The sequence below is a fragment of the Mus caroli genome, chromosome 11 (genome assembly GCF_900094665.2).
Source record: "Mus caroli chromosome 11, CAROLI_EIJ_v1.1, whole genome shotgun sequence".
Taxonomy (NCBI): domain Eukaryota; kingdom Metazoa; phylum Chordata; class Mammalia; order Rodentia; family Muridae; genus Mus; species Mus caroli.
The window spans coordinates 94121266-94148919 of record NC_034580.1 but is presented as its reverse complement, the minus strand read 5'-3'; the positions used below and the strand labels follow the sequence as shown (position 1 = coordinate 94148919).

Sequence of the window (27654 nt, the reverse complement as noted above, 5' to 3'; positions counted from 1 at the left end):
CACTTTGTAGACCAGGCTGGCCTCGAACTCAGAAATCCGCCTGCCTCTGCCTCCCGAGTGCTGGGATTAAAGGCGTGCGCCACCACGCCCGGCTCAGAGTCTACTCTTAACCTAACAGCCACAGGAACCCTGTAAGGTCAGACATCTCCCAAAGTCCCGATCCTCTAGTGGCTTCCAGAGCAAGCAGAGTAAAAGCCAAAGTCCCCATTATGGTCCACAGCCCACACCCAGTCCTTTGTCTCTTCCCCTTAAATTCTCCACTCCAGCCACATTGGTCCTCGCTGTCCCTGGACACACCAACTTTGTTCCAACTCCAGGACTCCTGCACTACTGTCCCCTTGCTCCAGTCTGGTTTCTGTGGAAGCAACCCTATAGAGAGAACTTTCTGGAGCCTCCTATTCAGGCTCCACCCCCCCTTAGCTGTCTTCTTGATCAAAGCACTTGTTACTCTAACACCGCTGTCTCCCTAGGTTTCCCGCCATTTTCTCTTACTGGAACTCACGCTCCACAGCCTTGCGCACTGCTGCGCAACCTGAGAGGCACTCCAGGAAACGTGAGGATGATCATTTACAGACTTCTCTCCCGGACACGTGTTGGGGATGCACAGGGCGGGCGGCGGCCCTGTGGTAATGCAAGGGGAAGGGCCTTGGATAAGGAACATTAGGAAGGAGGAGAGACCCTGGCTCTCTTCTCTAGATGTGGGGTTTAACACCTGACTCCCCTATAACTGAGGGCTGCTCTGATACGACACAACAGGCTCTCCACTTCCTCACTCCAGAACAACCTCTTCCACTGCCAGAGAGCTACTGTCACCTCTGAGGCAAAGCTTTCCTTTGCCATCTAAAGTCCTTTTGACCTCAGGACTCCTCCAGGTCAGCCCCACCTTTATCTCATCGCTAGACCTGAGTCTTGGCTGCCCAGGTCACAGTGACAAGCCACAGGTTATCTATTAAGTAAGCTGTTTTACTGAAGTGTGAATTCTGCCTGGAACTGGAGAGAGGGAACAGGTATTAGACCTGTCAGTCAGTATTAGACCTGAAATCAAAAGCCCAGGGCCACTCTTTGTTGGGCTGTATCCTTGCCCAAGTCACTGAGCCTCATACATAGTGTCCTTCTCTGTAAAGCGGAGAGCAGAGGCACCTACCTAAGGGAGCTTGAAGGGATGAGAAATTCCACCTGTGCTTACTTAATGACCGATCCCCCTACCACTCCCTGCCACACGATACAGGCCAGGGCCAGGCAGATGTAGCAGGGCTCTGTGCCCGAACCAGAGGTCCGTCTGGCCTGCGGGTTAGGAGGACCCTGCCTCAGGAAACCTATCAGGGATAGCTCTCCTGTTTGGTGACTCCTGCCCTCAGCCGAGGAATGACTGGCTTCAGGCTCCCTAACCACACACCCACAGAGGGCTTGTGAAGGTCCTCGGCCCTGGGGAAGTGGAAGTTTGAAGAGAGACAGGGCACATGGCAGCTGTGAGAAACATGACTGCAAACACAAAGTGGTTTCCATTTCCCCTTTCCTTAGGGCTAAGTAGGAAGAGGAGCGTCAGGCTAGCACAGGAACTGGCCACTCCTTCCTAGACTCAGGTCTGACCACACAGTAACTGGAGAGCCCACCACATGTGCCAGGCTTGCTCAGCCCCCGCCCCCACCCTGCCCTTCTAGGATGCCCCAAGCTCAGTGACTCCGTGACCTCTGGCCCACTCAGGGGCTGGTGAGTCAGACTCCACTCCATTCTTTAGTGATCCTGGGTCAAAACTGAGGCTGAGGAAGTCAAGTCCCCAGAGTCACTCTGGAAAGGGCTGGCCCCTCTGAGAGCTGTGAGCTCTCTCATGAAAAGGCCTGGGTGTATAGGCTCCTCCCTGGCCCAGCTCTGGCCAGACAAAAGCCTACATTTGCTGCACTCCAGCCAGAAAACATTCAGAGGAGCACACAGCTAACAAAATGGCATGCTATTCATTGTCCTGTCCACTGATGTGCCAGCTGCTCGCTTGGATGCTGGGACAGAGGCAGTGCCTGGGACATGGCTATGCATCTGAAATTAAGCTACACATCTTTAAATCTCTACTGAGTGACTTGAAACAACCTCCCCTGAGGCTCAGCTTCCTCGTCTGCAGAGAGGAGGCAAAAGGCACCAGCATTCAACAGGATGAGAGGAGCCAGCCAGCCCCGGGATTTCTGGTCTTAACCCACACTACAACCTTCCAGTGAGCCCAGGTGTGCAGGAGCTCAGCTAAGAGCAGGACACAGGAGGACCTGCAGTGTGACAAGACTCTGGCTTAGTCTATCGGGGTCACTGGGTCTAGTGAGGAAGACTGACATAAATCCATACTGGCCTGACGTGACAAGGGCTTTCAGAAATGTATACACAAGGGCCCATGTCTCCCAGAGAAAGACGCATGGGGCCTGAGCTACAGTGAGGGGGAGGGAAGCTACAGGGTGGAGGGGCCTTCGGAGGCTCAGGAGAATCACTCAGGTGGAGGGAAGGGGGATGGGCACTCATGACTGCAAAAGAACACTATCCTAGAACTCTGTAGATCAGGTTAGACCCACCTACCTCTGCCTCCCGGGTGCTGAGATTAAAAGTGTGTGCCACCAGTGTGCCAAGGTGGTTTTTGGTTTGGTTTGTTTGTTTGTTTGTTTTCCCCTGGCAGTGCTGAAAACAAAACCGCAAAGGCTGGATCTTTTCCACTTCTGAATAGTATTCCACTCAGTAGGTCCAGATCCTGTTCCCAGTGAGTCCAGGATTTCACCTTAGGACCCAGGGACAGAATGAGAAGCGAGCCACACCAAGCATTCTCAAGCAGCTGATGAAATTAAGTCATAACCAGCAAACCAGAGTGCTCTTACACAGGTAAGTTAACTAACGTGTGTTCATTAGGCACTCACAGGCCTGGTCCCTTGATGCATACACTACACAGTACTTCATTCATCCTCACAGCTATACAAGGTAGGCACATTACTATCTCCATCTTCCAAAAGAGGAAAGGAAGATACTGACTTCATCAAGGTCTCAAAACAATATCAAAACTCAAGCAGGCTGGTGCATGGGTCTATATGTCAGCTATGACACTAAGGGTGTTCAGAGGATACAGATGGGCAGGGTGGCCAGCCTTTGAGGTGGAGGTGGGCAGTGTGGAGATGGTGCTCTCTGAGCAGGACACTGAAGGATACATCAGGAGGAGGCCTAGCAGATCAGAGAGGAAAGAGGTGCTGATGTATACACGAAGAAACCTATGTGAGCCAGGCACATCTTACAGTAAACAAGCACACAGTTGTTTCCCCACAGGCAATGGGAAGCAAGCAAGTGACATAATCAGACTCGTGATCTAAAAGTCTGCAAGAGCTAGATTCTGAAGACTTGTCTGCAAGCAGTTAGGACTACAGCTGCTGGAAATGTCCAGAGACACGTCAACAAGGGTAGTGACAGAGAAGGTTCAGGGAGTTAGCTATACTGGCACCTCTGAGCAAACAGGGTAAAAGATGTTAAGGCAATTCCGGAGTTTTTCTCCTGGATAAGACAAGAGTGGAAGGATAAATTTACAGAGAAAAGATCAGCTCACGTTTGAAACCTGTGAGATCATCCCAAAGTGAAGGTATCCCATAGGCATAATTGACAGGCAGCTAATTTGGAGCCCAGGAAGGGGATGTGCTGCTATCATCAATCTGAATATTCAGTGGACGTGGACTTGATGCTACAACAGTGGATGAGGATCAGTGCACAGTGAGGCGGGTTGGGCCAGAGAGAATGTAAAGAAATTCTCCTGACCTCTTGTCAGAGAGGTAAGAGGAAAAATCGGGAAATATTGGGGAGTCAAAGGGTGGAAGTAGGTCAGGAATGAAAGCCAACAGTAGCAAGCACTTCTGAGAAGAGTTTAAAGAGCCTTCTTTCTGATATCGCTGGGAAGCTATGCGTGGATGTTTCCAACGGAAGTTGTGGGAAACAGCGGGTGGCAGAGAGGCAGCCTATTAGTATGTTTTTCCCTGAGTCTGACCCCTTCCCACACCCAATTCTGTCCCCATAATACTTAGATACCGACTCCTTGCCTCTCCTCTTACTATAAAGAAGGCTTAGGAAAGCGGCCTCAGATCTCCTCCGGACCCTCTCCGGTAAGGACCAAGACACCCCCTCCCCAGCCCTGCGCGCGCAGCAGCGAGTAGAGAGGAAGGGGGCGGAACCCGGAGCGCGAGGGGTATGGGCTGGGTCGGACCGAACCAAAGACGGACACCGGGCAGGGAAGCGGGATCTGTCGGGTAGAAACAGCTCTCGTACCACTGCCCGGTGCCTGCGACCGCCGCAGGACCCACCTGCTTCATGTCACCACGGCCCCCACTCTTCCTGCTTCAGCCGCAGTCCCGCTCCACGGCCTGGCAACTCCTCAGAGCGGAAGGAGAGCTCCCGGCAGCGCTACTTCCGCCGCTGAGCCCGTTCCCCCGAGCCCGCCCCCAAAGCCAACCCGCCCCCCGAGCCCGCCCCCAAAGCCAATCGGGATTCGTGTGACCCTGAAGCTCCGCCCCGGTCCGCCCCTCTCTCGTAGACGAGGTCCGGAAGCGAAGCCACAACCGAAGTTAGACTGTGTGAGACGGTGCAAGAAGAGCACGGGACAGAACCCCAGGGTGTCTTGGTTATTAGATCATATAGGCCTGACACTGTGGAGTGAAGGGGAACTGTGTGAGGGCCGATTTGTGAGCACAAATCCCTTGGAGAAATCCATTTTTCGTTTTTTGAGACGGTCTCAGGTTGGCCTCGAACTCAGCCTTCCAAGTTCTGAGATTACCGACGCGCAGCACCACATCCATCACACACATTTAAAGGACCCTTGTTCTCCCCAGGCTTTTAGCCATCTCCCTCAGGAGCTAGTATGTCTGCTATGCGTATAGCCTGAAGGAAAGGCTCCTTCCTGGGAAGGGCTGGACACGAGAGGCAAGATCCTGACCCTAAGATAACCACCATTTTTCCTGTCAGAACATACCATTACTTCCCGGTCTCTCCTCCCTCCCCTGAAAAGGAGTCTCAGGACAATTATTTACAAAGATTTATTACAGCGTAGGAGGGGTTCAGGCCTAGAGTAAGGGAAGAAGGGGAAGGGAACCAAGTTGCTGGAGGACAAGGAGAACCAGGCTCCCCCCTCTCTCCGCTGTGTGGCCCCCTAAGGACAGATAGTAAGTGCATTCCTGGCGCCAAAGCACAAACAAAACACAGCAAGCAGCCTCTGCCAGTCCATCTTGCAGGCACCCAGCAGGAATGGGATACTAAGGGAGGGACATGTTGAGGCTCTGCAAAGAATGCTTGAGACCTGAGCCCTGGTTGAAGTCTATGAGAGGGTTGGGGACTCAACACCCACCATTGGTAGGGGAAGGAGGAGATCTCAGGGCACCTGTAGGCTCTCAGTACCTCCTTTCCCCAGATCTTAGGACCTGCCCTGTGGGTCTCCTGTGCCCAGGGGAGAGAATCTGGAGAGGGAGGGGATTTGTGGAGGATGAATGGTTGTTTATGGCCTTCTGGGGTTTCCAGTGTGGGCTCTCTCACCTCCCCACTCCCACCGGGTAAATAGAAGAATGACTGGCAGGGAAAGGCATTGGGGACTCTGGGCTTCAGCCAAAGCAAACAGAGACCAGCCTTAGTCTTCTAAAAGTCAGAAGCCGCAGCCCTAGCAGGTGAAAGACAGTGTACAAAGGAGGGTGGGGACAGAGTGGGTTTCTGGGGAACACTTCCTCCTGGGAGATACAGGGCTCTGAGCTTATGTGCCAGGCTCAGGGGGGCTGGGATGCTGAGGTTCCTCTCCAGGCTCTGAAAGACAAGTAAAGAGGGCTCAAGGCCAGGCTTGGCCCATGAGGTTGCCACCCACCTCCCCAGCCCACACTCCAAAGCTCACCACTTAGTGTTGCTCTGCCTTCCACTTGGTCCTCAGAGTTTCCATCTCTCTGGGGCTCATCCAGAGGAGGTGGGCGCTCCCAGGGCCCCTCCAGACCCCGGCCACAAGTAGGCTTCTGTCCCACTGAAAGAGAGGGCATACATACATAGGCTGAGTGCCCCTCTGGTGCTCTCTGATGGCTTGAGGTTGAGCTTCTGAGACATCCATTGCTGCATAACGGGCAGAACTCTGGCCTGGACTTCTGTCCCCGTGATTGTAACTTAGTTCATGGGTACTTTTCCAAAGGAAATATTATGTAAGAAGATCGGTGTAGATTACCTTAGATAATACCTTCTGGGAAGTTGGGTGTGGAGGCTTACACTAAAAATGCATCCATCAGGAGGCTGAAGCAGGAGGATTGCTTTGAATTCAAGGTCATTGATTAAGATTGAGATGCACTGTTAAGATCCGGGCCAACCTGGATTGCAGAATGAGATCCTATCCTCTCAAGAGGCCCAGAACTGGTCTCCAGAGTTATTCCAGAATTCGGGAAATTGATGTTGTTCCTTGAGGGTCCGGTCATGTGACTCAGGGCCCGGTCATGTGACTCAGGGCCCCCTTCTCCTTCCTGAGGGAGTCGCTTTCATTAATCTCCCACCTGTTCTCGGGTGGGGGTGGGGGCTCAAAAGGAACTCACTGACACCTCACAGCCAGAGATGCAAGAAGGAGACCCAAGGCTTTTTGTCTGAGCCCAAGAGCTGAATGGGAGCGGGAGACTGCATGTCATTCCCATTAAAAAAAAAAAAAAAAAAAAATGTCCAAAAAGTTTAATGTGCACCAGGCTAAATAGATGAAGCACAGCTTTTGGTGGCCAGGCGTGGAAGACACAACCATGGGAGGGGGTGAGGTCATTCTGCCTAGTTGTCTAGTGCTGGGGTCTCCTGGGGATTTCTTTCTGGCTCTGCAGCTTCCTGTGTAGGTTTTAGGCACCTTATCTCCAGGCTGCTTCGGTTAAAGTAGACTGGCTCTTACATCGTCAATTCTACATCTGGACACTAGAGGGCACTCTTTCACCCTATCCTAGGAAGGAAAAGACACTCTCAGGGGTCCTGGAGAGGGCAAATCAGCCAGCCTCCTTCAGCACAGCAGAGAGCGCATGCTAGGTTCAGAAATGCATGAAAGGAAATGTTAGGCTTTCTCTCGATCTCTGAACCTCCTCACAATTGGCTTCCATGGATAGTTCCTTTTTGGGTCTAGCCTCGGGTGTCCTGTGTCTCGCCTTAATTTTTAGAAAGGGATGAACAACGGTGGGGAAAACCTAATCAGGCGAAGGGTTAACCAAGACTGAGGGGTGCCTGGTCTCAGAAGCTGGCCCCGCAGAAGGACATCGCAGGATCCTTCTGGAAGAGCCACCACGTCTGACCCACCCACGGTAGCAGGAACCACAGACCACAGCCCCTTCAGCTTACCAGTGCCCCTGCTGCCTTTCAGGACCTCTGCCTGGCTGTCTTCTTCTTCGTCCTCCTCTTCATCTTCATCCTCATCCTCGTCATCCTCCTGTGGGTACCCGAGCTCCCGAAGCTCCCCTAACTCATCCTCTTCCTCCGAGGCCTGGTTCTCACTCAAGTTGCTAATGGTCTGCAGGTGCTGCACAGCTGGCAGAGGGGACGGGGGGGGGGACGGGGATGGGGGGGCGGGGGGAAGGGGGGGACAAGGGTCAACCAAGATGAAGGAGCAGCTCATGCATGCCACTGAGGCAGAGGTGCTGCCCTAAGGGGCCCAAGTCCAATGGTGAAAGGCCACCATCCACTCTGCAGAGGGTGGGCATCAAACCAAGGTAGGAGCCACAGGCGTACATTTTTAATCACATTAGCTCTTAAGCTGTTCCAAGATGCTGCCCCCCCCCAAGATGGGCACCAGAAAACTCCCCTTCACCACAGGACACCTGTCTGGGCAAGACCAGGCCAGCACAGCAACAGCTTAGCATTCTCTGGCCAGGGAGCTTCCATAACCAGGTGTCCGGTACTGGAAAGTGTTTAACAGCAGTGTTAACCCCAGGCAGAAGGTGTCAGGCCTATAGACCGGAGCCATTTTTCCTGATATTGTTCACAATGATCCATTTTGCTGTGGCCTCCCTGCCCCAGACTGTCCAGCATTAGATACCAGTCTGCACTCTTTCCCAGGCTCCCCTGGCAGGAACAGTCCTGAGCCTGAGGTCGCAGCACTCTGCGGGGGGCCCGTAAAGTCCCGGCTGGGCAAGTGGACTGTTCAGACGCAGCCCTCACAGTCGTGACCCATATCCCTAATCTCCCAGCTCCCTCTGCGGTGACCCAGAAAGCAGCAACACCCCACCACCACCACCACGAAGACCTGCTCAGATGCAGCCGAGGAAAGGAACAGTGTGGGCGGCTTCCCAAAGACGCAAGGCGGGGAGGGAACAAGGATGGGCTGGGGGTTCTGGGGATTGTCAGGGTTTGAAAGAACAGTATTGAGTTAAGACTGGGGTGCTGGAGGGACTGGGGATGTAGCATTTGCAGGGCCCTGGGTTTTATTCCTAGCAGAAGCCTGGAATCACAGCATCCAGAAAGTAGAGGCAAGAAGATCAGGAATAGAAATGCATCCTCAGCAACCTAGTGAGGTCTAGTCTATCCTGGGCTACATAAACAAGCCCCTCAAAACTAAAGACTAGAGCAGGGTCAGCAAGGGGCCAGGGACTATCAGGATTTTAGAGTAGGTGAGACATTAGGGCCACTGTCCCCAGACTAGACTCTGCAGTGGCCAGTGGTTCTGGGCTACTTAATCCAACAGCAGCCCCTCCCCTTTGCAGCCCAGGGGGTAGGCTGGAAACCTCCCATGCAGTGAGCAGGGCCATGCACTCCTGCCAACTCAGGGACAGGCACAGAGGGTGCATTGTGTGTGCCCAATGCCCCGCCCTGCCCCCAGCTTCCAACCTACCTCTTCCCGTTGCCTGTGGGTAAGCTACCCAGGCAATAAAATCTCAATAAATTGCCCTGCCCTGGCCTTGGGGCTCCGGCAAAGTTTCACCTTGAGCCAACCCAGAGAGCTCTGACCTGACCTCAAAGTACCCACACCCACCCCACTGCTCCCCCGAGGCTTAGTGCTGTCCACCCTTCCTGGAGGGCTCTTGAATCCTGCCCTACAAAACTCAAGCCCTGCCAGACACTTGCCCTTACCCAGAAAGGGCTAAGCTTGCCAAATAGAACCATCTCGGTGCAGAAGGGCCTCTGGGCTGGGGGAGAGGTGGCGGCAGGCAGTCGGGGGAGGAGAGTTATTTAGTTCGTGATCCAAGGTGCTGGCAGGTGTGTGCAGTGCCTCTGCGCCCCCTCTCCCTGCCCCACCCTGTGAGCTCCTGCTGGCATTACTCAGTGTCTCGTGCCTCCCTGGGCCTTCAAGAATCTTTCCCTACAACACTGTCTCCTTCTTTTACCTCTCGATGTCTAGGTCCTTAAAATCCCCCTACCCCAAGTCTTCCTTGTTAAGATTCAAGAACCCAGAAAGGGGGGGGGGGTGGCCTTACACATCTTTAATCCCAGCACTTGGGAGGCAGAGGCAGGCAGATCTCAGAGTTCGAGGCCAGCCTGGTCTACAGAGTGAGTTCCTGGACAACCAGGGGTACATAGAGAAACCCTGTCTCAGAAAAAAAAAAAAAAAAAAGATTCAAGAACCCCAGTACAGCCTGACTCCTTCCCACCATCCCTGTGTCTCTCTACCCAGATGCTATAGATACAGCCCAGTGAGGCTGGAGTAGACAGATGTTTGGTTAACTTTTGGTACACAAGAAATTTCCTGGCCCTAAACTCCTCCCTTAGCCCACTTCCTAAGTATACAGCCAAAGCCAGGGAGGGCTGAACTGAAAGTGTAGCTCAGCGTTATAGTGTGTGCTTAGTGTGTAAGACCCAGCTTCCATCCCTAACACCTCCCCTGAAAGGACATAGGGTGGGGGTCCCCCTCATATTCACCCAGCCTAGGATGGAGAAGACGCACATTGTCTTAAGACAGACTCTCATTATGTACCTTGAGTCAGCCTCAAACTCACTGAACACAACCTCAAACTTCTGACCCTCCCGACTCTGCCTCCTGAGTGGAGGCTTACAGGCACTTCAGCACACTTGGTTAACGTGGTGCTGGTACTGGGAGCCAGGGTCTCACGTGTGCTATGCACACACTCCACGCCCCAGTCTCAAGGCCAAGTTCTTGTACTCCTGGCTAACATGCCACTTGTCTTCATGCCCACTCTAAGCCCTTCTACACGTCCCTCCGGGAAGTCCTTGCCCGCTGCCACTCGCTGTAGCTTCCTTCCTTCGTGTTCCTGTCTTGGGAGAAGAACAACACCATCTCATCTCTGCAGTCCTCCCTGCTTCTCTCCTGTGCTCCCAGGCGTGGCAGGAAGGCTGACAGGTGCACGTGTTGACCTTGGCTGCTGGGAAGCCACATTAAACCCATCCACCTGGGGAACTCTCAGCACACCATTGCTGCCCTCCAGCCCCAGGAGGAGGGACAGGCCCAGCAAGAAAGGCCTAGGTTGGCGGTGGGGTGGGGTGTGGTAGGCCACTGGCACCCAGTTAGGAAGAGGCCTTTGGCTCACTCAGTGCACCTGCTCTTCCTTCAGGTGTGTCTCCCCCAGCTCCCTGGCCAGAAATCAAGTCTCCAGCAGTCCTTAAAACCCAGCTTCACGCCGCCAGCCCCCCTGTGCGCCCCATTTCTTCACCTGTCTTTTCTGGCCTGTTGATTCCCTAAGCCTTAGCGCTGTCTCTCCTGCAAACTCTCCCTGACCCTCAGAAGCAAAGGGTCCCGGAGGCCAGGGACTGAATCACTCAGTTTTCATTTCTGTATGAGACATACTCTTGCTGCATTGCCCTAGCTAGCCTGGCATTCACTGTGCGGCCCAGGCTCATGTCCATAGCCATCTTCCTGTCTCTGCCTCCTAAGGGCAGGGATTGCAGGTGTGAGCCATCAAGTGACTTTGTTTTGGTTTTGTTTTCGGGTATTCTTGTTTTGCTTTTTGAGACAGGGGACTTGCTGTGCGACTCTGGCTGGCCTGGCACCCTCTCTATAGACCAGTTTGTCCTTGAACTCACAAAAACCACCTGTCTCCAAAATGCTGAGCTAACAGAGCTCTGCACCACCATACTGACTTATCTAGAAATCTCTTTAACCCAGGGCATGTCAATCGAATGCTCTACCACTGAGCTACCCTGTGAGCCTCCGAATCTTCATCTTATTTCACCCATCGCCCACCCATGAGACCTGACAATATGAGACAGGAGTGATACCTTTTAACCCAGACAGAAAAGTGGATGCGGGAGCCCTCCTGCACACTGGAGTGGAGCCGTGGGGCCAGAGGGGAAGGCAGGCAGCAAGCATGGCCCAGCAGAGACACCATCAGAGTCTCTCATCTCAAGGCTTACTGTCCTGTGGGGCTACCCAGCTCCCCGCTTCAGCTTCAACCCTTCAACCTACTGTTAAGACCCTAGCTGCCCTCTCCCTGCCTCTGGAAACCTAAAAAGGAACTATCCTCCCAAGTCAGGCAGAAAGGGTTGGTGGCAGTCCTTCCCAGCTGACAGTTCCTCTTCCTCCCCCACGTGCAGAGTTCCAGGAGACCATAAGACAGATGGAGGGGTAGGATTAGTACCTTTCAGTGACGGGGGAGTATAGGCACAGGGGTTGGGTCTCTTCGACTTTGGGTGGTGCCCCTCTCCAGAGGTTCTCTACAGGAAAGAAGCAGTTGAGACAGGCTCCCCAGATACCCTTCCCTTTCCGCTCCCTCCAGTGGGACAACTGACTTGGACAGCTGACAGAGCACAGGACACCTAGGACATCTAGGCAAAGCCCCTACCCCCATTAGCAGAAGCCTGACTCAGAGCAGGACCCTCTCTTGGTCGTGGACACCCCACATCAGCCCCGCCCCACTAAGAGAGAGGGTGACACTAGAACAGGATCTTTCCTGGGAAATGCAGTTGACACGCCAATATGTCCTGTGGTGGACTAGGTTGGCTCTGCAGATATCAGTCTACCGCACCCCAGAGGGCCCAGCTAAGTGTTCTTCCAGCTGCCCCAGGAAACTCACCTGATGTGGAGAGGCTTCCTCCTCTGAGAAAGACCATCAGGCCCACGGCCCACGGCAACCATGATCAAGGAGGAAGAGAAAAAGAATAAGGTTACTTTCTCCAAAGCCTCAGTCTCCGGGACGGCAAAAGTGTGCCCTTCCCTCCTGGTGCCAACAGGTGCCAAGAGGATAAACCAACCCAGCTCTGTTGGCGTTCCAGGCCTCCAGTCTCCAGCCTGTCCCTCTCTCGTGGGGGCACTTAGAAAGGCCCCAGAATTGGGGTAAGGAGCAGGGAATGGACCCTACCTGGCGAAGAGTGCTCTGAGACCCGGAAAAGCATGGCAGGGGTTGGTCTCCGGCGCCGGATCTAGAGTGATGGAGGAAGAACAGGATAAATGCTCTATAGGGGCACCTCACCATTGCACTCAGCCAGCTGGGAGCTGGGCTTTGGAGTCCTCAGGGAGCCTGAGAATCAAAGGCAGCTAGAGCTCACTCGGCTCATGCAATTGCTTTATTTTACGGGGATGAAAAGTCCGGGGCTTAGAGAGGTTCAGCAAAGCGCCCAAGGTCACACAGCACACTTGATCCAAAGGACTAGAAAAACCACCCCTGGACTCCTAGTCCAGAGAGCCACACACCACAGCTACTGTAGAACTTTCTCTAGACACCAAAGCTCCTACAGCCAGCTTGAGCACTCCAAGGGAGCTACCTATGGCCCTACCCACCAAAGGTCAGCTCAAGGACTTCAAAGCAGCTGGACTCAGCTGCAAAGGAAGTCTAAGCCCAGTACCGCAGGCACCCCTACCCTCACCTGAAGCTCGAGTGGGGGCTTAACTCCAGACTGAGGGGTCTGCTGGGGTCTCTGGAGGTTAGAGTCTTTCTCAAGCTGTAGAATTTATCACCCAGTTCTCATGGGGAAAAAAAAATGTAAAATCGCTCTCCTTGGCCACACTAGCTTGGCAATCAGACCAACTGTCAGTTAATTAGGTCCCCTTGGAGCTCCAGGGAAATAGAGAGAGGACCAGGTAATTGAGGCTGGAGCAGCTGCTGCCAAAGGCTGCTTAGGCCCAGGCTTCAGCCCACCCCAACCAAGCACCCCAAGACCAAGACGGGCTTTGCCCACTTTTTACTGTTCTCCCTCTTCAGAGCCATTGGCATCTCAGCAACAAGTGTCCTTGCTAGGTCGAGGAGAACAGACCTCTGCCTCCGACACTCTCCCTCACACCTTTGTAGGTCTCCCAACCCTCAAGGAAGAGATGTCAGCTCACTCCCTGGGGTTGCAGCGCCAGGTCTTGAGAGCAGAGAGTACTCAGAATAACGTTCTGGGGACCCCCCCCCCCCAACTAGGCCTACAGGATGAGACTGTGGCCCTCTAGACCATGAGTGGTTGAAGTGACAGCCTCAGACGCCAGAGCTGTTTGTGTCTGTCTATGGGGTACCACCAGGGTGATGGGGTCTCCGCAGGAAAATGACTAGCCTAGCGGGGCTATGTAAGAGCCAAAATGGCAGTCCGGAGAACTGATTGATAGTCTCCCGACGCTCACTGCAGGAATTCTCCCGCCCAAGATCGACTTAAAGGTCCGGAGAAAAGTTGTTAGGAGTCTCCGGCGAACTTCCAGTCCTGGGCTGCTCCATTGCAGCCCAGGCTGGATCCAACATGGGACGGGACGGACTGTGCTGGGGTGGGGGGGGATATGTGTTGGGGGTGATACGTGGATGGGGCGCGGTCCCCTTACCATCTCCACCTGTCGGGGGTCGAGCTGGCTCGGAGGCGCGGGCACGGAGAACTGGATCTTCTTGCGGTCCTTGGGGTCCATGGCGGGCGGCTGCGCGCTCTTGGGGTGTCTGGCTGAGCCCTGCTCGGCTGTCCGGAGCTGCCGGTGGCGCGTGCGGCGCGGAGGAGGAGGAGGAGCACTGTCCCCGCACCCAGGAAAATCCCGCGCTCCACGAGGAGAACGCGCGACGGCCGGGAGGACTGAACAGCGGGGCTCGCCTGCAGCACCCGGCTCAGCGTCCCCAGGTCAGAGCTCAGGGTCCCCGCGCCTTAGCTGCGCGCTACCGGTTTGGGGCACGGGGCTCTGGCTGCGGGCCTGAGCTATCTCTGGGTCTCGGCGGGCTGCCCCCGGCCTTGCTCTACCAGCTTCTGTCTATCCCCCACTCTGCCTTTTTCCTCTCCGCGCTTCTGCCGCTACTGGCTGCACCCCACGGGTCCCAACCCTGGGGTCCCAGCCCGTCCTCTCTGCCAGGGACTGGCGCCCAGGCGTTTGGAGGGAGGGCTTAGGGGAAAGCGGCCAATGAGCATCGAGAAGCGTGTTCTCCGGGGCTGGGAGGAGGGTGCGGAGTGGGAGCCAGGGCTAGGGGAGCGGCCCGGGGGCCCCCTGCCGTATCCCCAGAACTCGGCGTGTATTATTAATGGAGTCCAGCGGTGACGCTAAGGGGAGGGGCAGGGGCAGCTGCAGCCGGGACTCTGGCTTTAACCACTTTGGGGGGGGGGGGGCCCGGGACGTGGACTTTTAAGGGAGGCCCATGAGGTCGAGAAGAGAGTGCCAGCATGTCACGCTGTGAATGGGGGTGTCCTAGAAAGCGAGTGTGAGAGAGGTGTGCGTAGGAGGACACCTGTCAGTCATCATCGTGGTAGGGAGTATGTGCAAGTGAATGCTAGAGACCTGGAGTGCTGTAGCTGGGGAGGGTGGGGGTCGGTACGGTGTGAGCGTGTGAGTCTATGTAAGTGTGTCAGAGTGTCAAAGATGCGGGTGTGAGTGGCAGCGTGTGGGAGGACTGCGTGTGTGCGGGGGAGGGTGTGGGTGTGGAGGAGGATGTCAGAGACTGTCAAGGTGATGGGCAGGCGGGTGCCAGCTTGCGCGGGGGGGGGGCTATGCAGGAGAGGGGCTTGAGGCTGTGAATGTGAGAGCAAATTCCCTGGGGGGGGGGGATGAGTCCCTGCCACAATGTACCCAGCATTCACGTGTCTCTTGCCTTTTCTCCGCAGCTACTGGGGGAGGGGACAGAATCAGCCCAGGGGCAGGGTTGGGGGGCTGCCTTCCCCATACACGTGCTATCACATGTGTGGGCTTGGTGCGTTGGGGAACAGAGCTGGGGGTGTGTGATCATTCTGAGGTGCCAGTCTCTTCTACAGAGGTGTGTGTGTGTGTGTGTGTGTGTGTGTGTGTGTGTGTGTATGATGGAGAAGAGGGGCTACTTTGTGGGTTAAGTACCCTTGTTTATCTGTCCAAGCTCTTGAGTCTCTCCGCAGGAGCTGGCACTACCCTCTCTGAGGCTGGTGAGAAGGACTGAGTGCCTCTCTGTAGTGCCCAGAAGGGGTGTGTGTGTGGACCTGTGCCTGTCTGTGCCCTCCTGGGGTTCTGTTTGTGTTGGCTGTCCTCTCTTTCTGGTCACTCTTAGGCCAGGAACAGCAGGAGCCCTCCCCACCACACCCCTAACTCCACCAGCAACTTTTCCACTCCTAGCCGGGCACTCTGGCCCCAGGGGTAGACTGAGAGGCCAATAGAGTCTTATGGAAATGAGGTCAGGGGCATACTGTTCTGCCCCAGACTCAGTGCCCTCTGGGGGAAGAGAGAGAGAGAGAGAGAGAGAGAGAGAGAGAGAGAGAGAGAGAGAGAGAGGAATCAGGGGCCAAGCTTTGCTCTTGGGAATAGGATGTTCTGGTGGACAGGCTCCACGTCCTCCAGCCTAGGCCTCGCCACAGCTTGTTGACTTACATATTTTCTGGGGTGCTGTCCCTGGACATGGGCATCTCTGCCAGTCCCTAGCTTGGCCCAGGACCCCTCTTCCAAATGGGGTGTGGTGAGGAATGGCAAAACCCAGCCTGTTGGTATGTTGGGAGGATCAAGAGAGACTTGGCCAGGCAGTCGCTGGTCAGCCTTTAGGTCAAAGTGGGGGTAGGAGGCTGGAGTTCCCCCGCGCTGGGGTCGCGTGTGAAAGGGTATGTGGTGGGTATAGGAGGCAGGGGACAGGGATGAGGCTGTGACCCCCCAGTGGTACCTCAGTGCCCATTGGAAACTTCTGGGAACCACTGGTTTGTCCTGAACAACCAGGAAGGATTCTCCCCATGGTGTTAGGGAGATGGGAGCACAATTTATTCCCAAAAGATGGACTTTTGGGGACAGTGGGTGATCTTCAGTTCTTTGTCCAGCTCTGCCAGGGTGTGAGGCCTCTGGATCCTCAACCCCAGAGACATGAAAGGGAGGGAGGGAGACACAGCAGAGCTAGGAGGGACGGAGAGTGGGGGGGGGGACTGGTCACAGAGAGAGCAAAAAGAAGAGGACCCATGTGAGAGATTAAGAGACAAAGCGAAGTAGAGGGGACAATGCCTTATGACAGAAAAGCAGAAGACAGAGATGGAGAGAGGGTAAAAATAGCTCCGCATTAAGATAATTGCAGCTCACAGCTCTGCCCTCCGCTAGGAATTAAATGAGGTTTTATTACTTTGATTTTTCTCTCCTGGATCCTACGCGACTTCTCAGGAACTTGGGGAAAAGTTTTTGAGGTGGGCGGCCAGGTGGCGGAGGCTGCGTGGGTGACAGAGAGGAAAGGAACAGGGAACTGGGGAGGGAGGGCCAGGGGCAAGGAGTGGGTGGAGGCTGGTGGGGGTGGCAGAGCCTAGCAAGAGGTGTGCGTGTGGTGGTGGTTGGGGGACTGGACAAACAGGTGGGAGGGCTGAGAAGCCAGCGTGACTCCCATTCACTTCAACTTGGAATTAATCATATGCAAATGAGATGTAAAAATAATATACCACTCCTGGGTTATTATGCTTGAGTTAGAAGAACAGGCAGCTAAGTCCAAAGAACAATTTCAAGACCTCATTTGACTTAATTCCTGCTCGCTCAGACTGACAAGGTTGTATAGTGGTGTGACCCGTCCCTCCTCGGGTCTGAGCACACTGCCTTGAGGTTTTCTGATATTTACTTCTTCTTCTTCTTCTTCTTCTTCTTCTTCTTCTTCTTCTTCTTCTTCTTCTTCTTCTTCTTCTTCTTCTTCTTCATGCCACTACATGTTCCTTCTCTGGAAGACAGCTCTGGAAAGGTGCTGTGAGGCCTTTGCCCTCCTTTGAGGAGATGAAAAAGTACAATCGGGTATTTTCCCTTCCTCAACCCAAGCACATAAATTCACACGGGGGCGGGGGTGGAGGGGGTAGGGAGGTGGGGCGAAGAGTCGGTCAGCCCCGGATGGTCCGAAGCATCCTGAGTGAACTTAGACAGTTTCTTTGTGTCTTCTCGCTTCTGTATATTTCAAAGCCCACCCTGTACAGTGGTTGTGACGATTCAACAGGATCAAATTTTAAGCCCCAGTGCAATTCGGGATTTCAGGTAGTCTTCAAGCGTTTAGTTTTCCTCCACCGCTTTAAGAGATGAAGTTTTGTGAACGGCCAGCAGGTGGCGGAATCGGCCAGGGTTCGGGCTGCAGCACCGCTGGCTGGCAATGTGGGTCTGCAGTTAGGCATCAAGCAGGTGACCTTGGCACCCCCGCACCCCACCCCACCCCCAGCAGAGCTGGAACTGGAAGGAGTGGCATGTGGCAGCTGAAAGGAAGGCCCCAGGAAGTCTTGGGAAGCAGCCTTAGAGAAGCTGGGGAAAACTAGCTGGGTGCACAGGACCATCTTTGCCTGTGAATGGGAAAGGGAGTAGAGAGAACAATTCAAAGCAAAAAAAAAAAAAGAGGGCAAGGGCATTCTTGGCCAATACAGTGGAGAACAGTCGTCTGAGGCTTATTCATCTACTAGCATCTTTTCACCATTCAATATAATCCTACCGGAATCTATGCCCTTAAAAGAAAACACTTGACAAACACAACGTAACCGCACTGAGCGTACGTTGCAATGGAGTTCTGAACTGTGCTTAAAGATTTGTTTATCGGGCTGGTGAGATGGCTCAGTGGGTAAGAGCACCCGACTGCTCTTCCGAAGGTCCAGAGTTCAAATCCCAGCAACCATATGGTGGCTCACAACCATCCGTAATGCGATCTGGCGCCCTCTTCTGGAGTGTCTGAAGACAGCTACAGTGTACTTACATATAATAAATAATAAATCTTTAAAAAAAAAAGATTTGTTTATCTTTATTATTTATTTATTTATTTATTTTATGTACGTGAGTACACTGTAGCTGTACAGATGGTTGTGAGCCTTCATGTGGTTGTTGGGAATTGAATTTTTAGGATCTCTGCTTGCTCTGGCCAACCCTGCTTGTTCCGACTAGCTCAGGCCCAAAGATTTATTTATTATTATACATAAGTACACTGTAGCTGTCTTCTGACACACCGGAAGAGGGCACCAGACCTCATTTCGGGTGATTGTGAGCCACCGTGTGGTTGCTGGGATTTGAACTCAGGATCTTTGGAAGAGCAGTCAGTGCTCTTACCCACTGAGCCATCTCGCCAGCCCGATCTGTTTACTTTTAATTCTGTGTATGCGTGTTTGCTTGCTTGTATATCACTGACATGCAGAGCCACAAGAGGGGGACTGAACCCCTGGAGATGGAGTTGTAAGCTGGCATCTGGGTGCTGGGAACCAAACCCTGGTCCTCTGCACGAACAGCAAGTGGGTTTTTTGTTGGTGGCAGTTTGGTTTGGTTTGGTTTGGTTTCAAGACAGGGTTTCTCTGTGTAGCCTTGATCGTCCTGGAACTCGCTCTGTAAACCAAGCTGGCCTTGAACTCACAGAACTCTGCCTGCCTCTGCCTCCTGAGTGCTGGGATTTATCCATGAGCCACCATGGTCGACTCATAAACAGCAAGTGTTTTAAACTTCTGGGCATCTCTCTAGCCCTGGTTATTATTTTGAGACAGGGTCTCACTGTTTCCTTGGTTGGCTGGAAACTCACTATGTAGATCAGGCAGGCCTCGAACTCATGGAGATTCTCTTGCCCTCTGCCTCCTGAGGGCTGGGTTTTGCGGTGAGCCACCATGTCCAGCTGAAAAGTCTGTATTATAAGCATGTGACTATCTCTACCTCCACACTGGGGAGGAAAGGTCGCTTGCTCTGCCTGGCCTAATCTCCCTCTGTACTGGTTCAATGTGAATCAAGACTCCGTTTTAAAGGTTTGCTATGTGTATGTGTGTTTTGCCTGCTTGGGAACCACCTGCATGCCATGCTAGAGGAGGGCAACGCATACCCTGGGGTTGCAGACAGTTGTAGGCTGGCACGTGGGTGCTGGGAATCAAACACCAAGTGCTCTTAACTTCGTGTGTGTGTGTGTGTGTGTGTGTGTGTGTGTGTGTGCATCATGTCAATTCAATGTCAGCAGAGGCTAGACGAGGGTGCCACATCCCCTGGATGGTATCACAGACAATTGTGAGCCACCATTGGGGTGCTGGGACTTGAACCTCTGAAGGCGCAGACAGTGCTCTTAACCTTTCCGAGCTATCTCTCTAATCTAGAATCAAAGCTCTTAGAACACGATTTTTTTTTTTTTTTTTTTNGTTTTTTTNGAGACAGGGTTTCTCTGTGTAGCCCTGGCTGTCCTGGCACTCACTTTGTAGACCAGGCTGGCCTCGAACTCAGAAATCCGCCTGCCTCTGCCTCCCGAGTGCTGGGACTAAAGGCGTGCGCCACCACGCCCGGCTTTAGAACACGATTTTAATGGCACACAGTTTTAAGATGTATCCTCCACACCATGTATCTTTCCGTTGGACTCTGAGGTACTGTCGGGGAGATGAACTAAGGAGTAAGTGAATAAACAAACATAAGCTGTAGCCACTAACAAGTTTGTTGTTGAATTTGTCTTTTGGTTTTTTTGTTTTTACACTCCTATTTGGAGCATTTACTTTCCTGGACAGAGTTAGGCCCTGTAGGTGCAGTTTCTCATTTAATCTGCTAGGATAGTCCCATTTTATAGATGGGACAACTGAGGCTTCAGAGGGCTTCAGCAGCTTTTTCCCGGAGCCTAGTTCAAATAAAAGACATTTCTAGCCAGCATGGTGACCCATATTTGAAATCCTAACTCGTCGTGAACCATGAGTTGCAGAGTAACCTGAGCTACAAACAAACCAACAAACCAACCCATAGATAACCTTAGCCTTCAGAGATCGCCCCCCTTTCCCTTGGGCGTAGGGTGTTAGGAAGCTCGAATCCCAGTCCTTGTCCAGGAGATTAGCACTAAGCTACGTCCCCAGCACTGAAGACCTCATTCTTTTGGACACATCCACTATATAGCCTTGGCAGGCCTGGAACTTGCTATAAAAGCCCACGCTGACTTCGAACTCACAGTGTTGAGGTTAAAGGAGTCCGGTTTTACCGCTGTCTTCGACAAGTTGAAAACCCGCGAGTGGAAGATCACTAGAGTACACTGGAGTGGGCTTCGTTCCAGTTCCGTTTTTGGACCTGGTTTCTTTCCCTCCCAGCTTGGTTTCTACGGATCTCCGGAGAAGCAGAACTCGGTGTGCCGAGGTTGCCCTCTGGTGGCAGAAACGAGTACAGTAGTATCTATGCCCTCTGGCGCCCCCAGGTGGAAGCTGAGATGTGGGTGAGAAGAGCGCAAGCGGCAACCCAAGGAGGGGGGAGGGGCAGCCTCAGCCGCCGGCACCTGGAGACCCCCTGCTCTGGCCACTGCCTGGTGCCCCCCGAGGTGCCAGCTGAGGCTGCCCCCAAAGAATGCCAGCTGCCGAAGCTCGCCGCCTCCCACTCCCTCCACCAGCCTCACACACACTGCAATCCCGGTCCAGTCGGCTGCTTCCATTCCCTGAAGAAGAGGCCCTAAAGTTAAAACAGCTGTTAATTTATAAACCAATTTTTCCGTGACTGCTTAATAAATCGCCAGCAGCTGCTCTGCCCCCTCCTCCTGCCCAGGCACCCGGCCCCGGGGGCTGCGTGGAGAAGCTCAGGGCTGCCAGCCTACCCCTCCTGCCTCCTTTGCCCACCAGCCCCCAACTTAGCCCCAGACCCCCAGTGAGGGGAAATCCGGGTGAGCCCAGCTTCCCTGGTCTTCAGCAGAGGGCTAAAATGAAAATGTGTTTTCTTTCCTGGAGGCTATCCCTTCCCACACCCCAGTGCCCCTCCCTACACTTCCAGGCCCAGAAGGTGGCACCAGAGGTTTTCCCTGGCTCTGGGGAATGAGCAGGCATAGCTTTCCTGCTGAAGTTCCCTTGGGCCACTGGGAGGTCAGGGAACCCTGGTTTGGCCCAGGGCTCATTTTTGAGAGTGCTGGAATCTCAGTTTCTCTGCCAGGGTCATCCCCCTGACAGATGCTAACTGAAGCTGAACCCTGCTTTTTCTCTCAAGGATATGCTGAGAGGAAGCAGAGAGTCCTGGGTCAGCACCCCCTCCCCAGGAGCAGGGTGAGACTTGGTCTTGTGAAAGATTCTCTGTCCAGCTTCTTCCACTGGGGAAAAAGTAGCTGGGATCCTCTCCGGAGGAGGAGGGGCATGGAAAAAGCAGTCTCTTTCTCCCTGCATCTCCAAGTCCCTACTGTCCCAGGGTGGAGGTCTGCTGCTCCAGGGATCTGAGACTCTGCTTAGGACAGGGACATCAGGAATCTGGCCGCACCACAAGCTTTGTAACATGAAGCAGAAGGGCCAAGCACAGGCCAGTAGTTCAAATCCTATGGCTACCACTTCCTAGCTGTAGGCTAAGGCAACCCCAACCACCTTCCTTTCCTCGCTGCCTCAAGTTATAAAAATGGGGGATAATAAAATGGTTGTGAAAAGTAAACAAATTGGCGCACATAAAGCACACAGTAACAAATTGATGCACATAACAAGTTGGTGCACAGAAGCACACGGTAAAAGAAACAGAAGCACACAGTAAAAGAAACAGAAGCACACAGTAAAAGAAACAGAAGCACACGGTAAGAGCAAGGCCCCTTTGTGAATGGGGAACCACCTTCCTCTCTGCTGCACAGAACAGGTGGGAACTCCTGTGGGCCCCTAAACAGCAATCAATCCGTGGAGGGTGTGGTCAGACGCGCCGAAGTATCCCTTTAATCCCCACACCTGGGAGGGCTACAGAGCAAAACTCTGTCTCTCTCTCTGTGTCTCTGTCTGTCTGTCTGTCTGTCTGTCTCTCTCTCTCTCTCTCTCTCTCTCTAATATATATATATATATATATATATATATATATATATATATATATATATATATAAAATCCCAAAAATTTCCTGACTTTTTGATTAAAAAAATGAAGATCATGGCTCCAGACAAAATTAGGGGGGAAACCCCAGGTAGGGTTCCTGAGTTCCAGTGTCCTGCATGGGCTTTCTGTCTCTGGTCTCTTTCTTCCCCAGACCCCTCCTCTGGCAAGCTGTGGGCCCCTTCCCAGCCTGCAGCAGGAAAGAGGGGAAGCTCCTCCCCCACGTGAGCTCCTGTGGTCCCTGCTTCCCAAGAGGAAAGTTCTCCCCACAGCTTTCCAGCTGAAAGCCTATTTTCTCTCCTGTTCCCTGGTAATCAGAGGCTGCCATGACTCCTTTCTACCCACCCCCACCTCCCACCGAAGACATTGAGTGAACCTGGCTTTCCTGGATGGTCCAGGGCAACTTGGTCAACTTCCCTCGACCCTTGGGTTTTACGTGCCTAAAATGGGGATGCTCCCAGAACCTCCATCCTGATATTCATGAGGATGGCATGGGATCTTGCCCATGAACCTGGGCTGGGAGCTGTGGGTGAGGTGGGAGAGAGGGCAGAGTGTGCGGTGTGTGTGTGTGTGTGTGTGTGTGTGTGTGTGTAAGGAATGCAGATGCCAAAGCCCATGACACCAATCCCAGGTGGGCCACCTTGAACCTCCCTGTGCTCTTATTTCCCATCCATAAAATGGGGGTAGGTAGTGGAGTCTGTGTCTCAAAGACATCTAGAGCTCTTGGGACAGTTCCCCAACTGCACTGTTTGCTGAGGTGTGACCAGTGGGGCCCCCTGAGGCTTTGCCCCTATGCTGTGAAAGTTGGAAGTCACTTAGACAGAGACTACAAGTGAACTGGAGGGCGGGGCCGTGGTAGTGGTTGTGGCTCAGGACAAGGCCCTGGTCCCCACCTGCCCATTTTGCTCACCTCTGGCATCCACCTAGACCTTGGCTTGGGACCACTCTGATCCCTCAGCCGCCTTTAGTCAATGAAGCAGCCAGCCCCCTCCCTGTGCCCTAGGTCCAGACTATGTCCTGGAAATAAAGCAGGGTCTCTGGGGCCCACTCAAGCCGAGGACTGTTCTGCCAGGGTGCCAGCTGGTGCCCACGGGGGGCGGGGCTGCGGTGTGATCATGTGGAAAGAGAAAGCTGGAAGCCCCCCTAACCTTGATGGTCACCACAGGAAACAAGAAAAGACTAGGGGTACCGAGAACATTTTCTAGGAGCAGGAGATGAGATTTTTAAAATTTGACTTGTTCTGTGACTCAGTTTACCCAGCCATGCAAGGAACGGGGTCTTCATTCCCTTATCCCAGGGTCTCTGGGGCTCCAAAAGCCTTTGCATTGGCCTCGCAGATCCGTGCCCCCTTTCCTTTCTTAAAGAAACGAGGCTCACCCTCCTCCCCGCTCAGATTCTCTCCATAGAAGCTACCCTGGGGACCCGCGGCCAGGGGTAGAGAAGGGTAGGGGGAAACTGCAGGCTCAAGACAGGCCCCCACAGGGAATGGGGATTCGTCTCAAGCCCGCCCAGGGTGCCAGCCCCCGGCCGGGATGACCCCGAGCTCCCCGTCCCTGCCCCTTTCCCGCCTCCTCTGGCCCTTTAAGAGCCTCTCCGCGCGTTGCCGTCCCGGATCAGCCAGAGAGACCATTAAAATTTTATGCAGAATGAAAATGGGCCAGGTCTCCAGCTTCCTCGCTCCCATCCAATGATTTATTACTCGCAAATACCACAGAACTAATTAGTATAGTAATTAATTAATACGCATTTGCATATTTGCATGTGCAATTAGTGCAGTGGAGTGATTACTGGGAGAATGAGGGCCCCGGATTGTCAGATGTGAGGGGGAAGTGGCCTGGAAAAGAGTTAGTGGGAATGAACTTTGCAGGGAGCGCGGGGCGGGAGCGCGGCCGGGGCGGGGCGCCGCACGGGCTGCGGGGTGCAGAGCGCGGGCGTGGGGAGCGCGGGGGCCCCCCGCGGCCTCCGACTGGGGGCAGGGGTCGCGACCCCGGCGCCCCGCCCGCCCGGCCGCGCCCGCCCCGCCCCCGCTGCGTGGCACAGCTCCAAGCGCGCGCCTGATTGTTATGCATTGTGTTTCTCGTCGCGAGCGGAGCCGGGCGGAATGGGGCTGGCACAAGCTGTCTCCCTGCCACGCGGCGGTGGCACCTTAAAGGCGCAGCGTCCTCTCCCAGCCGCCGTCCCCGCTGCCCCCACCTCCGAGCCCGGGCTCCCGACCGTCCCCAGGCGACCTCTGGAGGTCAGGGTGGGCGCGGAGGCCACCCGGAGGGGTGCGGCACGGGTCAGGGGCGCGCGGGGCACGTGCCACGGAGCCCGGCAGGCACGAAGTCGGAGCTGCGAGCGCGATCCGGCGGCTGGGGCGCACCGGGCGCAGTGCCAGGCGCGGACGGGGGTGGTGAGGCGAGAACCCGGAGCTAGGCAGAGGAAGGACGACAAGGAGAAAGAAGAAGCGAGTGGCAGGGGGCCTGCTGGGTGCCAAGGGCTTTCTTGGGGGAGTTTCTGCCGAGGCCTGGCTCCTTTTTCTGTCCTGGTTTACAGCAGAAGGAGAAGGAGCGATTGAGGTTTTGGGACCCGCTTCTTCTAAAACCAGCTGGAAGCCCAGAGCCAGAAGAAGCACTATTTCCTGGGGAGTAATCAGGAGGACTTCCTGGAGGAAGAAACACCTTCTGAGGGATGAGGAAAAGCGGAGCTGGTGGTCTAATGACACTATCCCTTTCTATATATAGAAGAAGCCCTGAAGAAGCCCATCTTATGCCCTTGAAGTTGGAACTACTCTGGTGTTTTGTTTTGTTTTGGGGGGAGGGTGGACAGAGAACAAGTCCTTGACGCAAACATTGTCGAGGTCCCTCCTTTTCTTCTCCATGGCCAGGCCCTCTGTTCCTAACATCCCGGTCACCAAAACTTTAGAGAGAGGGGCAGTTTATAATCGTGAATTAGCCCAAGACCGAACCTCACACAACTTAATTTAAATTCCGGCTCTGGGCAGGTGAGCTGGCTCTGCTGGTAAAGGGTGCTTGCCACCAAGCCTGAAGACCTTAGTTTGATCCCCAAGCCCCACGTGATGGGGAAGAGAACTGAGTCCCCCAAATTGTGTTCTGACCTCTTCCACAGGTGTGCTGAGGTATGTCCTCCCTACACACACACACACACACACACACACACACACACACCCCAACCTTTGTTTTACATTACTCTTGAGGGCTCTGATCTTTGATGTTTCAGGAGAGAAGAACCCCCAACAGTGTTTTGCTTTGGAGTCTCACCCTGTAGCCCAGGCTGGCCTCCAACTGGTGGTCTCCCGCCTCAGTCTCCCAAAGGCTGGGATTACAGGGGTGTGCTAGCACACTCAGCGAGGGCCCTGGGATCTAGTTCCAGCTCTGCCAGTCACTTAATGTGTGGAACAGTAGAGAAGTTGTGTTCCTGCGCCCCGCCTCTTCTGCGGTTTCTTCTCAGGAAAATAGGAGGTTGCTCCACCCCTGGGCTGTTCCCTTCCCTCTCAGTGGAACACTGACAAGAAGCTTGCAGGGCTGGGGAGTGTAGCCCAATGGGTAGGAGAAATCCTGGGTTCCATCTTCAGCACCAGACTGGGAAAGAGGAGAAGACATAGGAAGTGGAGTAGGAAGAGGAAGTGGAGGGGGGGAGAGGAGACAGTCTCCACCTTTGAGACTGGGGTGCCCTTCGCTGGCCCACCCTGTACCTCAGAAGAAGCAGTGGCTACGCTTGACACCCACTGTCCTGAGGACCAGCCTCCTCAGGACGAATCAAGATGTCTCTGCTTAAAGGCTGGCTTCCTGCCCTGGCTATGCCCACCACAAAACCCTGCCCAGGTAGCCCTTTAATACTGTCCCCTGTAAGTATCAGCACTGGTACTGTTTACTGTGAGCCTCCAGTGTCCCCAGCCAGGCTCAAGTGACATGCCAGAGAACTGTCCAGCAGTGTCAGCCTCAGAAATCCCCAAGCCAGACTTATGGCCCTAACTTGACAGGGAGGTAACTGGAGGACACGGAAGCAGAGCCCCCATTGTTATTTCCCTGCCTGGGCCCCACCCCTTCCACCAAGCTCAGCCTCCTCTGTACCCCAGTGTCCTTCTGGTTCAGGTCACCCCCTCAGCTCCTTGACCCTGGTGGGCAGGTAGTACTGTTCCCCTCTTACAGCCGAGGAGAAAGAAGGTCATATGATTTGATCAAGGTGAAAATGATGCCAAAGCCAGGGGTCTGCTGCCGCTAACTCCATCTGGCCTTCCTGTGAGGACCTGGAGTGGGGGTTGGGAGAGGACCAGAAGCAAGAGCATCTACCGCCTATGCAGAACCCTGACAGAGAAGCAGAACAAAGACTGATGGCGGAGAGAACCCCAGGAACAAAAATATTTGAACACTGATCCAAAGCTAGAGGCAAAATAAACCACATCAGGGATGGCCAGGGGCTGAAGAAGCACTCACACCTGTTAGCTCATCTAAGGCTCACTGCTGCCCCCAAAGGCAGGCCTCGGTAACCGCCGTGCCCATTTTACAGAGGGGAAGGCCAAGTATAAGGCCCATCGACGAGAAAGGGGTGTACGGAGGTAGGTCTGTGGTTGGTTAGTTGTCTTGCTCTGGCTGTTGCTCTCCCAACAGCAGAGGAACAGTTTCTTGGTACCCCAACTGCATACTAAGGCTGTATAGAGCATTGTGCCTGTTACCCAGCCTCCTAGGTGGTCTTCCTGGTGGTGGTGACTTTTAGGCAGAAATTGATAGAGGTGTGCTCCTGTGGGAGAGCATGGCAAAAGTTCTGAGGCCGGGAACAAGGTGATGATGAAGTACAGCAGGACAGGCCTGGAGGACAGCATCCGAGTTAGAGAATCAGGGAGGTGCTGTAGTGTGCAAGTACCACATCCAGGTGTGCGACTACCACATCCAGGTGTGTGACTACCACATCCAGGTGTGTGGTCAGGACAAGAAGTGTGAGCAGCCTGGGCCCCTCAGGAGAGGCAGAAGGCCCTGAAAGGTAGAAGATGCAGCAGGACAGGACTCAGCCGTGTTCTGATGCCCATCTTCCCTGGGTGATGGTGGCGCAAGCTTTACCCCAGCACTCAGGAGGCAGAGACAGGTGGATCTCTGAGTTCAAGGCCAGTCTGGTCTACAGAGTGAGTTCCAGGACAGCCAGGGCGACACAGACACAGAGAAACCCTGTGGTGGGAAAGGATGAAAGTCACACTCACACATCCCGGTTGGGGGTGGGGTCTCAGGAGAGCTCCTGAGCTGAAAGACTTGAGGACCAAACAGGGAGTCTACCACAGGGCAAGCACCGGTCTGATATAGCCATGTAGCACAAGACCTCATAGTGTTAGTCAAACAGAGCCCAGACCATCTGAGATCACGGAGGAGAGGACCACGCCCCCTCCTCCAAGTCTGACTGATGAGGGCCACGCCCCCTCCCTCCAAGTCTATCTAACGCGTGGTTTGTTTTGCTTTGGTTTCAAAGCAGTTCCCATTGCCCCCGTTCGGCCTGCACTCTATTTAGCAGGCACTGCCCTTGAACTTCTGATCTTCCACCTCTTGGATGCTGGGGATCAGACCCAGGAACTTGACAAACTTTCTACCAACTGAGCTACACCCTGAGTATCCCAGATTGACATTTGTACAAGGAGACCACTGGGCATGGCAGCCACTCTGGTTTGCCTGCCC

The 27654-nt window shown here is 54.1% G+C and overlaps 2 protein-coding genes across 2 annotated transcripts in view; both read right to left on the bottom strand.

The window, feature by feature from the left end:
- Nucleotides 1-4444, bottom strand: part of Stard3 (StAR related lipid transfer domain containing 3) — a 23095-nt gene extending 18651 nt beyond the window's left edge. The window contains exon 1 of the mRNA XM_021175883.2: nucleotides 4305-4444. The gene's annotated coding sequence lies outside the window, so the exon portion shown is untranslated. The remainder of the gene's footprint in view (nucleotides 1-4304) is intronic.
- Nucleotides 4445-5017: 573 nt separating this feature from the next.
- Nucleotides 5018-14401, bottom strand: Ppp1r1b (protein phosphatase 1 regulatory inhibitor subunit 1B). The gene is made up of 7 exons (XM_021177779.1): nucleotides 13655-14401; nucleotides 12225-12285; nucleotides 11940-11962; nucleotides 11505-11580; nucleotides 7321-7506; nucleotides 5873-5995; nucleotides 5018-5787 (listed from the first exon to the last, which is right to left on the bottom strand). Exons 1-7 carry the CDS (start codon nucleotides 13733-13735, stop codon nucleotides 5738-5740), a joined length of 600 nt encoding a protein of 199 aa, XP_021033438.1. The 5' UTR covers nucleotides 13736-14401; the 3' UTR covers nucleotides 5018-5737.
- Between the last annotated feature and the right edge of the window lie 13253 nt (nucleotides 14402-27654).